General features: G+C 34.7%; 1 protein-coding gene across 3 annotated transcripts in view; it reads left to right on the plus strand.

The window, feature by feature from the left end:
* Window positions 1-13,686, plus strand: part of LOC142338343 (enolase 4-like) — a 165,007-nt gene that overhangs the window by 88,159 nt on the left and 63,162 nt on the right. For all 3 annotated transcript variants that reach the window (XM_075388055.1, XM_075388063.1, XM_075388071.1), the window contains one exon: window positions 9,461-9,734. In XM_075388055.1, coding sequence (XP_075244170.1) covers window positions 9,461-9,734 — 274 coding nt within the window. The remainder of the gene's footprint in view (window positions 1-9,460; window positions 9,735-13,686) is intronic.

Below are 13,686 nucleotides of genomic sequence, written 5' to 3' on the forward strand. Positions count from 1 at the left end.
CTCACTTTCTTTTCTCACTTTCTTTTCTCACTTTCTTTTCTCTCTTTCTTTTCTCACTTTCTTTCTCACTTCCTTTTTTCGCTTTCTTTTCTCATTTTTTCTAACTTTCTTTTCTCGCTTTCTTTTCTCACTTACTTTTCTCACTTTCTTTTCTCACTTTCTTTTCTCACTTTCTTTTCTCACTTTCTTCTCCCACTTTCTTTTCTCTTTTTTCTCTTTTTCTTTTCTCTTTTTCTTCTCTCGTTTTTTTCTCACTTTCTTTTCTCACTTTCATTTCTCACTTTCTTTTCTCACTTTCTACTTTCTCTCCTCACTTTCTTTTCTCATTTTCTTTCTCACTTCCTTTTCTCGCTTTCTTTTCTCATTTTTTCTCCCTTTTTTCTAACTTTCTTTTCTCATTTTCTTTATCACTTTCTTTTCTCACTTTCTTTTCTCACTTTCTGTTTTCACTTTCTTTTCTCACTTTCTTTTTTCATTTTTTTTCTCACTTTCTTTTCTCATTTTCTTTTCTCACTTTGTGTTTTCACTGTCTTTTCTCACTTTCTTTTCTCACTTTCTTTTCTCACTTTCTTTTCTCATTTTCTTTTCTCATTTTGCCTCCTTTTTTCTCACTTTCTTTTCTCACATTCTTTTCTCTCTTTCTTTTCTCACTTTCTTTTCTCGCCTTCTTTTCTCACCTTCTGTTCTCACCTTCTTTCCTCTTTTTCTTTTCTCACTTTCTTTTCTCTTTTTCTTTTCTCACTTTCTTTTCTCATTTTCTTTTCTCACTTACTTTTCTCACTTTCTTTTCTCACTTTCTTTTCTCACTTTCTTTTCTCACTTTCTTCTCCCACTTTCTTTTCTCTTTTTTCTCTTTTTCTTTTCTCTTTTTCTTCTCTCGTTTTTTTCTCACTTTCTTGTCTCACTTTCATTTCTCACTTTCTTTTCTCACTTTCTTTTCTCACTTTCTTTTCTCACTTTCTTTTCTCACTTTCTTCTCCCACTTTCTTTTCTCTTTTTTCTCTTTTTCTTTTCTCTTTTTCTTCTCTCGTTTTTTTCTCACTTTCTTTTCTCACTTACTTTTCTCACTTTCTTTTCTCACTTTCTTTTCTCACTTTCTTTTCTCACTTTCTTCTCCCACTTTCTTTTCTCTTTTTTCTCTTTTTCTTTTCTCTTTTTCTTCTCTCGTTTTTTTTCTCACTTTCTTTTCTCACTTTCATTTCTCACTTTCTTTTCTCACTTTCTTTTCTCTCTTTCTTTTCTCACTTTCTTTCTCACTTCCTTTTTTCGCTTTCTTTTCTCATTTTTTCTAACTTTCTTTTCTCGCTTTCTTTTCTCACTTTCTTTTCTCTTTTTTTCTCACTTTCTTTTCACACTTTCTTTTCTCTTTTTTCTCTTTTTCTTTTCTCTTTTTCTTCTCTCGTTTTTTTCTCATTTTCTTTTCTCACTTTGTGTTTTCACTGTCTTTTCTCACTTTCTTTTCTCACTTTCTTTTCTCACTTTCTTTTCTCATTTTCTTTTCTCATTTTGCCTCCTTTTTTCTCACTTTCTTTTCTCACATTCTTTTCTCTCTTTCTTTTCTCACTTTCTTTTCTCACCTTCTTTTCTCACCTTCTGTTCTCACCTTCTTTCCTCTTTTTCTTTTCTCACTTTCTTTTCTCTTTTTCTTTTCTCACTTTCTTTTCTCATTTTCTTTTCTCACTTACTTTTCTCACTTTCTTTTCTCACTTTCTTTTCTCTTTTTTTCTCACTTTCTTCTCCCACTTTCTTTTCTCTTTTTTCTCTTTTTCTTTTCTCTTTTTCTTCTCTCGTTTTTTTCTCACTTTCTTTTCTCACTTTCATTTCTCACTTTCTTTTCTCACTTTCTTTTCTCTCTTTCTTTTCTCACTTTCTTTCTCACTTCCTTTTTTCGCTTTCTTTTCTCATTTTTTCTAACTTTCTTTTCTCGCTTTCTTTTCTCACTTACTTTTCTCACTTTCTTTTCTCACTTTCTTTTCTCACTTTCTTTTCTCACTTTCTTCTCCCACTTTCTTTTCTCTTTTTTCTCTTTTTCTTTTCTCTTTTTCTTCTCTCGTTTTCTCACTTTCTTTTCTCACTTTCATTTCTCACTTTCTCTCCTCACTTTCTTTTCTCATTTTCTTTCTCACTTCCTTTTCTCGCTTTCTTTTCTCATTTTTTCTCCCTTTTTTCTAACTTTCTTTTCTCATTTTCTTTATCACTTTCTTTTCTCACTTTCTTTTCTCACTTTCTGTTTTCACTTTCTTTTCTCACTTTCTTTTTTCATTTTTTTTTCTCACTTTCTTTTCTCATTTTCTTTTCTCACTTTGTGTTTTCACTGTCTTTTCTCACTTTCTTTTCTCACTTTCTTTTCTCACTTTCTTTTCTCATTTTCTTTTCTCATTTTGCCTCCTTTTTTCTCACTTTCTTTTCTCACATTCTTTTCTCTCTTTCTTTTCTCACTTTCTTTTCTCACCTTCTTTTCTCACCTTCTGTTCTCACCTTCTTTCCTCTTTTTCTTTTCTCACTTTCTTTTCTCTTTTTCTTTTCTCACTTTCTTTTCTCATTTTCTTTTCTCACTTACTTTTCTCATTTTCTTTTCTCACTTACTTTTCTCACTTTCTTTTCTCTTTTTTTCTCACTTTCTTCTCCCACTTTCTTTTCTCTTTTTTCTCTTTTTCTTTTCTCTTTTTCTTCTCTCGTTTTTTTCTCACTTTCTTTTCTCACTTTCATTTCTCACTTTCTTTTCTCACTTTCTTTTCTCTCTTTCTTTTCTCACTTTCTTTCTCACTTCCTTTTTTCGCTTTCTTTTCTCATTTTTTCTAACTTTCTTTTCTCGCTTTCTTTTCTCACTTTCTTTTCTCTTTTTTTCTCACTTTCTTTTCACACTTTCTTTTCTCACTTTCTTTTTTCACTTTCTTTTCTCCTTTTCTTTTCTCACTTTCTTTTCTCACTTTCTTTTCTCACTTTCTTTTCTCACTTTCTTTTCTCACTTTCTTTTCTCACTTTCTTTTCTCACTTTCTGCTCCCACTTTCTGCTCCCACTTTCTTCTCCCACTTTCTTCTCCCACTTTCTTTTCTCACTATCTTTTCTCACTTTTTCTCACTTTCTCTTCTTACTTTCTTTTCTCACATTCTGTTCTCACTTTCTTTTCTCACTTTCTTTAAGCACGAATTTAAGATTATGTCATATGTGACGACCTCATCTACTGTAATAGATTGTTGATATTCACCTCCAATTATGACGGAGGAAGATTGGCCAAGTCTTTCACTTGGACACGTTTGGACTTTTCATCTCCAGCTTTCGCGCTCCCAGTTGGTCGGCACTTGCAGCACATGTAATCCCCTCGGGGCTTTCAGCTGTAACTGCCGCAGCTCTTTTGAGTATGGGGGAGATGAATCGTTCATTCGTGTTTGGGTGTTGGACTTGGAATTTATAGGTAATTTGGGAGTATAAAATGTGATCTCGAAAGATGCGATTTTTTTTCGAAAAATTAGGATGTAATTCTCATCCGCTCTTCGCCTGTTTTACCGCCTTTTAAACCTGTAGATTAATGTTCTATATGAGTTGCGCTCTGCCAACATGTAGAAGTTCGTTGTCTGTACAAGTCTTGGCGGTACTTAAATTTGCAAGATAGCTCAGCCAATTGTCTTTAATCAAAAAATTGGTGTTACTTGGCGTAATATACTAAACCAAACACATCGGTAACGTAACGTAATACCTCTGGCTGTTGAAGGATGGGCATGGCTTACAGCCCGAGCTGGTACGAAAAATCTCAATTTTAAACCTATTCTTTTAAATGATTTTCTTGCGATGCTTTTGCGGGCCTGCTAGTTGTCATTTGAATCTCCTTTGATCATCATAAAGTCTTTTTGAAAAACGGCTATCACAAAATGCCAGCAAAAGGAGCCACAAAAATTCATCAAAAATTTTTTCATGAAAACTTGAAAGCCCTGAAGACAAATTTCCTAAGCCCTGAAGACCACTCAAAACATTTAAGCAACAGAAAAGTTTTTTGGTTCAACAAAATACTAATAACATACTAAATTACTAAATAATAACATACTAAAATACTACTAATAATAACATACTAAAATACTAAAATACATAATAAAATACTAAAAACAACTCTCAATAGTAAAGATAAGTTACGAAAATGAAACAACATTGTAATATACGACAAAAATGCAAATCAGATTAAAAAGGGATAAGTTGAAGAATACTTTTTTCTTTTTTTTCAAAAAGTATAACTTGAAAGTCAAAACCATTAGCTATATACCAATATCAGTTATTAAGTTCATTTTTTATCTATATTTGGCCCCTGAGGTCTTTAATTACTCAATATTTGGTTACGACGACAAAAGTTAACAAGAAGAGAGCAGAAACAAAAAACTGTACCAAATTTTGCAAGAGAAGGGTGTCGCAGTCCTTAAAACCATATGTTATGAAAAAAAAATAAATATGTTTGAGTTCCAAATTTTGCGGAGCTTTTTTCAGTTACATTGTTAAGCAACGTGACAATTCATCAAAGAAACAAAGCAAAAGCCAACAGCAAAAATGGGCAGTTATGCACAAAAATCACAAAGCTCGTAACAAAAGCAAGAAAGCGTTTTGTGTAAACAATCTGCCACCAAATTAGTTTGTATTCTTCAGGGAAGAAAGTTGGACCTGTATTTGCAGAGAATAAAGAAAAGGTTGACTAATATAGTATAAAAAGCTGACAATTTCAAAATATCACTGAAATTTCCTTTTTAAACAGACACATTCAATGAGATAAGAGACATTAGGTAACAACCGAACGCATTGTACAGGTTCACTAACAGCTCTTGAGGAAGCCATTTGGATCATTGAATTGTTAGACTCGGCAATCAGACTGCAGAACGAATAACAATTGAAGGCAAAACACAAGAATTCAGTTGAAGTTTACTAAAACTCTTCCTCAAAGCCATAAAAACCCTGAGGTTCTCTGAAGACAAACTATTCCTACATTTATCCTCATGTTTACCTAAATGAGATCTGTCATTTATGGAGTCGTGAATAAAATTTTTTGTCAGTAATTATCATTAAAAATGCAAAACCAAAATATTTTGAAAAAGGCAGCACCACAATAAAAATTAAAACTTTTCTGATGCTAAGAATCCTTGATATTATCAAACCTATCCCTGATTTTGCCGCGCAGCCAAAAAACTAATTAATCCAAGTGTTTCGAATTAGACCTATTTTTGGGTGAAATTCTTCAAATACTAAAAAAAACGATGCCTTTTGTATAATTATCGAGGTAAATCTGCGAAAAACGGCACAACTTTAATTGCAGAAGACTTTCATATGGCGCCTAACTTCAACTAGCGCTCTTTTGGAGATTATGGAGTCTGTGTCAAGGTTTCTAGGTCGCAGCGTCTGGCAAACGTTAACAAAGTGTACCAAAAAAGCATCAAACAATTCAGCATAACTCTTCTATTTCTAACGGTAACAATTACAATATACCGTTAAAAATTTCAACTTAATTTAAATTATATTAGCGAAATTGTGCCAATTTTTATCAAAAATTACTGAAACCGTGAACAAAAACAGTCGAATTTTCACAAAAATTTAAGCTTCGATAACTCCCTGTAAAAAACCAAAATTGAAAAAATCTTTTTTTTTCATTTTCTACGCTGGACGGGCTTTCTCATGATGCCACACAACTCTCTATGATGATTATATCGATCTGCCAAAATTGTCTGAAAACCCAATTGAGTAAATAGTTCCTCCCTCCCCACTAAATTGGGGGTCGGAACAATTAATTTAATTTATTTCGAAGTTTTCAAATGGCTTTTTTTCGTTATGGTAAGATTTGTCAGGATTGTATGCAAAAATGGTGATGTCATATGCGAGAAATAAGGGTCTGCTTCGCATATAATTGATTGATAGTTCTAATTCCTGCCTCTGTGAAGCAGTCTGTAAGATTGGGCTCTCACTTTAGCCATAGCTTCAGGTTGACCGCAGACGGGACAACAGTGGCTGCAATTATTGTACCACGTAAAAATTCAGATGTAAAAATTTGAGCTAATGTAACCAAAGGAGCCGTCGTGAATTATTGTCTACCATAAAATGAACTCATATAATGCATGGATAGAAAGCAAAATGCAGCCAAAAGTTATCCAAAGTCTCAAACTTATTGATGAAAATTATCGTTACATTATCTGCCCAGGAAATTCAATTTTTTTGTTGAAGTGTGGAATGGCGCTTTATACAGTTCAATGACACTCAGGGAAAGTCGAAATCCGAAAAACACTGCAATCAATACTTTTGTGATTTTCTGTTGAAGGCAGGTACAGCATTGCCTTAAAATATGTTGAAAATAGCAGTAAAAGCAGTAACATTGTTGTTCCCAACACCAAAATAGCCGACAGTTTGAACGTCGATAGCTTCTCTAAAAAATATTGGCAGGCCCAAATTGTTCTGAAGTGTAGTGTAAGTTGCAAAAGTTTCATTTCCTATATGCTATCTTGCTTGTAATCTGTTATCTACTTTTGAGCACCGCTTGAGCCTTTACTAACGCATCAACTACATTTCGCAGATCAACTGATTTAACTTTTAGTTTGTACTATTTTCTCAATAATTTTGTTCTTTAGTCACACTGAAGCTTTAATAAGGAGCGAAAAATGGAGTAGGTCTGATGCGTGGTTTTTCTGTACTACTTTTAAATTGCATTGATCAATTGGTGTAAATTGGACTTTTATTTTCAGTGTTTCTTCTCTTGAGTGACTGCAATATGACACATGTGTTCTAATTGCGCATATTTGCGTTTTTTCAAGTCCGCTATGGGCAGCTAATGCTTTTTATGACTTTGATACTCTTTATTGATGAATTTTTGACTAACTGTTTCCTTGCCAATTCTTTTGTTTTTACTTATTCTATTTAATGGGAAATGTCATAGGTTGCTGAAGAAGAATAAGTGAATTGAATTGTCGTTTAACTTCATAGCTAATGTTATCGCTTTTTCTGACTTTGAAAATATTCGTAGTCATACAATTTTAGTGAATATTTGAACTTAGAGCCCCTTTTTCAAATATTACTCGTATCCTTTCACTTAGTATCATTATAACAGGTCATACTGGTTGGTAATCAGGCAGATAATGTTGGTTGCTAATTAGTGGCGTGAGTCCAAAGCTAGTGAGTGTAATGACTTTGAAAATATTTGTTCTCAAAAATTTTTAGTAAGTTTTTGTGGACTTGTTAAACTCTCCGTTGTTCTTATCATTTAATTGAATTACGGGCACGTCTCATAGGCTCCTGATAGGGATTGATTCGATCCATTAAATTTTGTCAGTATAAACTATTGATTTCTTTGACGTTGACTCTAATTGTTTTTAAGAAATATTGTCGATTTTTTGTTTTACGAGTTTTTTTCACTTTGTTTCCTTATCTCTTAGGTTTCATCAGTTATAAAGGCTGCTCAAACCAATCGAGTGAGTCGTTTCAGGTCGTAGTTTTTGCTTTATACGGTTTATACGTTCGATTTCAAAATTTAGTGAAACATTAATTAGTTTTGTATGTATTTGTTTTTACTTAATTTGCTGTCTTAATGATTACTGGTCTTGCCTGTTGCCTTTGACGGTTTATTGAATTGAAAGTATTCAGTGCGTAGCTAATGCTATTGGTTGGTAGCTTTATACTGTTAATGTTTAAAAAGTCTAAGCCAGGCCTTCAGTTTTTGCAGAACTTGGTTGTATTTTGTTAATATTTAGTCTCAATTATGACAGGTTTCATTGGTTCCTTATAAGACAAAAGTGCATCTCAGTAGGTCCTTGAATTTATAGTATTTTGATTTTTGATATTGTTAGTTTTATGAAACGAAAGTTAATTTTTTAGTCCTTCATTTTTGTTGTTTTTCTTGTGGTCTTGTAGCTCACTCGAAAAAATACCGTTCTCGTTGGCCTTGTAGTTCGGCGTGATTGTGTTTAATTTATTTGAATCTATTTTTAGCTAACTAGTTCTATGACTGAGATACCCTAGTAGATACCCAGCCGGCTATTATAGCGCTCCTAATTTCTTTACTTCGTCAAATGAAAATTTTTCGCTTTACCTTATTTTACAGCTTGTTCAACATTTTGCGTGAAATCTTTTTGACTTCTCTAGGCTAGTTTCACTCTTCTCTCATTCTGCGTAAAGGCTTTTAGACAGCAGTTGCTCAGCAAAGCAATTCAAAATGAACAGAGTCAGTATTAAAAAACGAAATCGGAAATAGAAACGGGACAAACCCATAAAGCCCGATTTTAGATGCCCGTTACTCGAACTTTGTTTTTAGTTACCATCTCTAATGCTTATTGGTATTGATACTAGCCACTGTGTTGTCTCACTACGAATCAGGAGTATGTTCAGCTCCAAAATGGCATGAAAATAGTTTGCAATTTAACATTTTTTTTTGAAAATCATTTTTCACTCGTTTTTTCTCTTCTTTCAATCCCAATCTTGGTTATGGTAATCAACGGCGGCTGTTTTCTGCCAAATATGCTTTTATTTTGATATTGCTTTAACTGTCAGGTCAATATTTACTTCATATCTTTGGATTGTAATTCACCACATGTCCTGCTATGTTTTTAATTTCGCTGTCAAGATTTTTGTTACGACGATATAACGTCACAATCACTTAAAATCGGTTTTAATCGTCCTTTCATGCCGTTTCGACTGAAATGCGTAACGTTATTTTTCAGTACTAACTGAGCGAATTTTTTTGTTCATTTGTGTGAATAAGTTTGATCACATGTGACTTAACTCACTCTCAGAAATTACTTCCTCACTCTCAAATTGACTTTTCTTTATTTAATTCTAGCAGATACGCCCAAGTGCGTTTGTGTCACTCTAATTGATGTATATTTAAGAGCAGCTAATAGAAGCAGCAATGAATTATACAGATTTTTAATGAAATATAACATCTCACCATTTAATGGAGAGAAGAAATTTTTCAACTATCTTTTCGAGAGTGCGGATCTACGAAGCTATCGCAGCTATTTTCTAGCAATCTGCTGCTATGTTAGCTAAACTAGTCTCTAAGTTTATAAATCATCGAAGCTGCTGGGAAGACAAAATTATGGCGTGAAGGGGCAGTGTGGCGGTTTAGTCCCCCATATCAACTTCTTCCGCAGTCCCCCCCCCCCCCCCCCAAAAAAAAATAGCCACCTCAACCCGAATTAAATCCTCTCTAAGCTCCAGTTAGCTACAAGCTCGCCTGAGAGTAACTCGCCCGATATCAGTGGGTGATGCTTCTTTGATTTTATTGTCGTGCTTTTTCTGCGAGCTGCATACTTTTAAAGTGGTCAGATTATACATCAAAATTTTGCGTGGATTGTTAAAATAATGCCATGTAGAAGGGAAAGAAAGTTTGGAGAATTTTGTTCGACTTCATAAAATGAACAATGATTTCAGTAGTACAATAGTTTTGGGTTTTGTATGTGCGTTGTAATGAATGTGAAAACGAATGGTTGTTTGCTTATTTTGTAGGACAAAGAGGCATGGCTCAAACTGTACAGTGCAGTGGGTGACAAGTGTTTCATTCTGGGAGAGAGAAGTCTGGGCAGGGCAGACCAGCTGAAAACACTACTCACCCAACAACAACTACAACAATCGGCCAACAACAATAACAACAGTAGTATTTCGAAGTCGACAGCACCGGGGGCGGGATTGGAAAGCACTCTGCCTCTGCATGGGTCGGTGTTACAGTTCAACCACAGCACAACAGTCACGGATATTGTGCAAATCTCAAACATGATTAAAGGTTGGTCTGCCCAGGGCCATAAACGTCAACAAGTTGACAGCTCTAATTTATAGCCTCAATGTGAAGCCCACATTTGGGGGTGTGAAGTCTACTTCACCCTGCCTACTATTTTCCTGTATTTGCTTAATTGTTTTATGGCTCAAGTTTCCCAATTTGTCGTTCGAAATTAGGACGTTTTGTGCAGCAAAGATCTGCTTTGGAAGAGCCATTGTACTCGTAAAATTACTGACATTGTGCAAAGTTGAATAGCTTTGGTTATTGAGGTTTAAGGTCACTGATCCTGGTTATTGATCCTCTCATTTTGCGGTATGATTAGTCTGTGATTGTTTTATTGGAGTAAAAATTGTATTTTCTCACTTTTGATAGATAATTGTCTCTATAATTTGTGGTTTTCTCGTTAAATGTTGCCTTCTAAATAGGAATATGATGAGGACAAAACTAACTCACTCGATTGCGGGGGAAAACTTGGTTGTTTCCGCTGGCGGTTATTGATTTGTGTCTCGGTATGAGCAATCAATTCATTGATTTGTGCGTGAGGTTTTCTAAAATGTCATATGATGTGTACATAACTCATTCAATCAGCACATTCAAGTGTCAGTTCATTGCGGCCAAAATGCCAATTACCTCTAATTCACAGGTTTGAAGTTGAAAAGTGTTCCTAATTTGCTAATGTTTATGGTTATGGTTTGTTTTTAACCTGCAGTCAACCGATAGTACAACTGGCGCCAAACTTCAATTCAATTTCACTCTTTTTTGGGAACTCCATTTGCGGTTTTAGCAGAAAACAAACAAATTACAGGGAGATGTTGTTTGTGTACTCGCGGCTAATATGTATGTGCAGCGGCGCACAAGCTGGGAAAAAATAAAAAGTAATAAAAAAGATAATCACACTTGCATTTAAGTATATTTGAACTTTCATTAGTTGAGTTGTAAAAAGTGGGGAAAGAAGTAATGCGATGAGTGTTTTTTCTCTCTTGTGTTGACTGACTATTAGAGTTGATTTTTGTTCACTCAGAGAGATGAGGGGAGGAAACAAACAGAGGCAGCAGCTGTAATTGTTCACTCGAGTGTGAACAAGTTCTTTGTGAGTAACTTCAGTCCAATTTAATTGAGCAGGGAAGGGAGCGAGGGAAAGGAGGAATTTAATCCCCTTTATTATCATTATCAGCCCGGGATACCCCCAAATCGTCCGCTCCTAATACCGGAGTTGTTGCACGTGGATGCTGTCTTTGTTGTTAGGGGAATATTGAATGGGGAATTAGTGGGATAAAGTGACGTGACAGGATGAAGGTGAAGTTAGTGGGGGAAGGGAGGGGGTGTTTGCGGGGACAGTCAGAAGTAAATAGAGCTCAAAAATCAACTCAACTGATGATAATTTTGATTGGAAAGAAGAGAAGTGTATGTGGATTAAGATAAAATGCTTTTTAAATAATACTTCGAATCGTAGGAGACGGAAGGGATGAAGGGTAAATGGATATCTAGGTACCTGGATGTTGAAAAATCTGTTGATTGGCTGTGGATTTTCCTGTACTGATTAGAAATTGTGAGTAATAAAAAGTAGAGGCTCCATCTTTCCTATCGATTGTACAATGGAAGCGCTAATTGGGAATTTGAGGCGATTTTTCAAACTGATATGCAGATCTGCGAGGCCACAAAAATAGGCAATTTGTCGCTGTTTATAGATGAATTAGCATCGAAATTCGCCTTGTCTTTGAATTCAATTATTATTATTGTAAGGCATGTAATGCTTGTTTTTTTGGCTTTATAGATTTTTTTTCCCGAGGCGTCGCTTGCAAGTTGCCCTTAATTGGGCAAAAGTTTTAGTAGGAAATTTTGGACTTATTATGTTCCCCCTTGCTTAGTGGGCATATAACTCCCCCTGCCACTGATTGTATACAGAATAGTTCAATATTCAGTAACTGATCCATTTTTATCAATTTGACAGAAAATAGTTAATGTGACGAAAATTCCTTTCACAGTTGTCCCGAAGCAGACCTTGCTTGCTGTTGCTAATGCTGCAACAATTGATTGTGCAAAGTTAGCATTTGAAATCTAATTACAAGTATGTATGTAGCTTCATGGTGACGATCATTTTATCAATGGCTGATTGTGAAAATTTGTATGAAACTCTTCTGAAAGATAAAATTTTTCCAACTAAAAAAAAAAACAAATTTTTTCTCAGATGTGTCACTGCATGGGAGCTTTCTCTGAACTCCTAAACTAATTTGTCTTTCTATCTTATCCGCACATCCCCCTTGTGTTCAATGTTGATGTTTTCAGGAGGTCTAAAGGTGAATGACTTCTGCTAGTTTTTGAATCCTGATTTTATAAAATATCAGTTGATTTGAGCATGATTTTATCCATATCGTGAATCTGCTGTAAAAATATTGTTGAATTGATTTTTGTGTTGAAATGATTCAATTTGTGGATATAACAGCAGGGGTGCTGTAAATTATTACAGCCTGAATAGACAATTACAATGGATTTAATGCTTCCTTATTTTTGCAGTTGTTGTCTGAATGAAGTAATTGGATTATCTTCTGACTGAGTAAAAAGGACTGGGAGGATAAGAGAGATTGTTTGCTGGTCTTGTGTGGGAGAACTGTCAACTTGCTACAATATGTGCCCCATTTAATATGCATAAGTGTTGCCTAAATATCCCCTGTGAAGCCCTCAGGTTCCCGTTCCCACTGGGACCATATAACTGCACCGTCATCCGTGTACAATTAGCAATGATGCTGCATAACAAATAACCCCCTCCCATTTTTATTCACTCAAATTCTTTTATTTAGTACACTTACAGCGTAGTATCAAATAACATCAATCACCTATTGTAAAAAGTCAGGGATTGTAACCAGTTCGTCAGCTTTGATATGTGCGTCAGTGAATTATTTCTGGTTTTAAACGATTGATTATGAAGAGTGGTATTGTAAACAGGGCCGTTCTGCTGTAAACTGACCAATTATTAGTGATAAGGATGCTTTAGAGGTGGGGTGAAGTTAAAATAACGAATTTAACCTGCCTGGAATTACTTCTCATGCTTTCATCATTGAACGTATTTGGTTGTTAGTTCTCCGGCTATGTTACACCTGTATCCCTTTTTGGCCATTACGTTCATGTTTTACTCGCACCAAGCAGAGTTTGTAGAGGGCGTTTTTACGCCAGCAACGGAGAAATCAGTTTGCACTATTTTGAGATCAAAGAGATACCATCAGAACACTTCATCACTGCGAAAGCTGTAGTTAATCAAATTGACAGTGTTTCAACGCAGGGCGCATTTGTGATGAATTGCTCTTCAAACAAAGGAGCTTTTGAATAATAAAGATTTCAAAATCTTTTCACTGCATACGACTGATTACCTATTCAGTCCAATGGACGCCATGGCTATTTGCAAGATAAAACGTTGCGGTGACTCCCATTTTTTGACGCTTTTCTTTCAAATCTGATGGCGAACACAATACAATGATTTTATGTATCCTTGTCTCTTAATTAAAGGTACTTTGATGGTGAAAATGTAACATCGAAGGTTTTAGTTAGTATTAAGATAGATACCACGCATGTAAGCTAAAAAATGATTTACAGGCTACAGACAGCTTACCACTGGGCAAAAGATATGCAGCTTTTATAGTACAAGCTGGCATTACATAATTAAAGAAAAATAAGGAAATGTGATTGCACTGCGTTGCGTATAACTTTTGTTGAATATACTTTTAAGATTTTGATTTTTTGCCGATTTATTCAGGTTTAGCTTTTATTTTTTCTCTCGGGTGTATCTTTTTATGCTTGAACTTTTAAAATCTAGAGTATTCTTTCGCTTACTTGAACAACTTGACTTCTAGAGTAAATTTTTCAAGCTAGACCTCTTGCGTTTTGTGTGATCTAAATTGCTCTAATTGAAAGTTTTAAGCAATGAAAAATGCGAAAAATCCTTTATATTAAACGTTTGAGCTCT

The sequence above is a fragment of the Convolutriloba macropyga genome, chromosome 1, assembly GCF_964194025.1.
Source record: "Convolutriloba macropyga chromosome 1, txConMacr16.3, whole genome shotgun sequence".
NCBI lineage: Eukaryota > Metazoa > Xenacoelomorpha > Acoela > Convolutidae > Convolutriloba > Convolutriloba macropyga.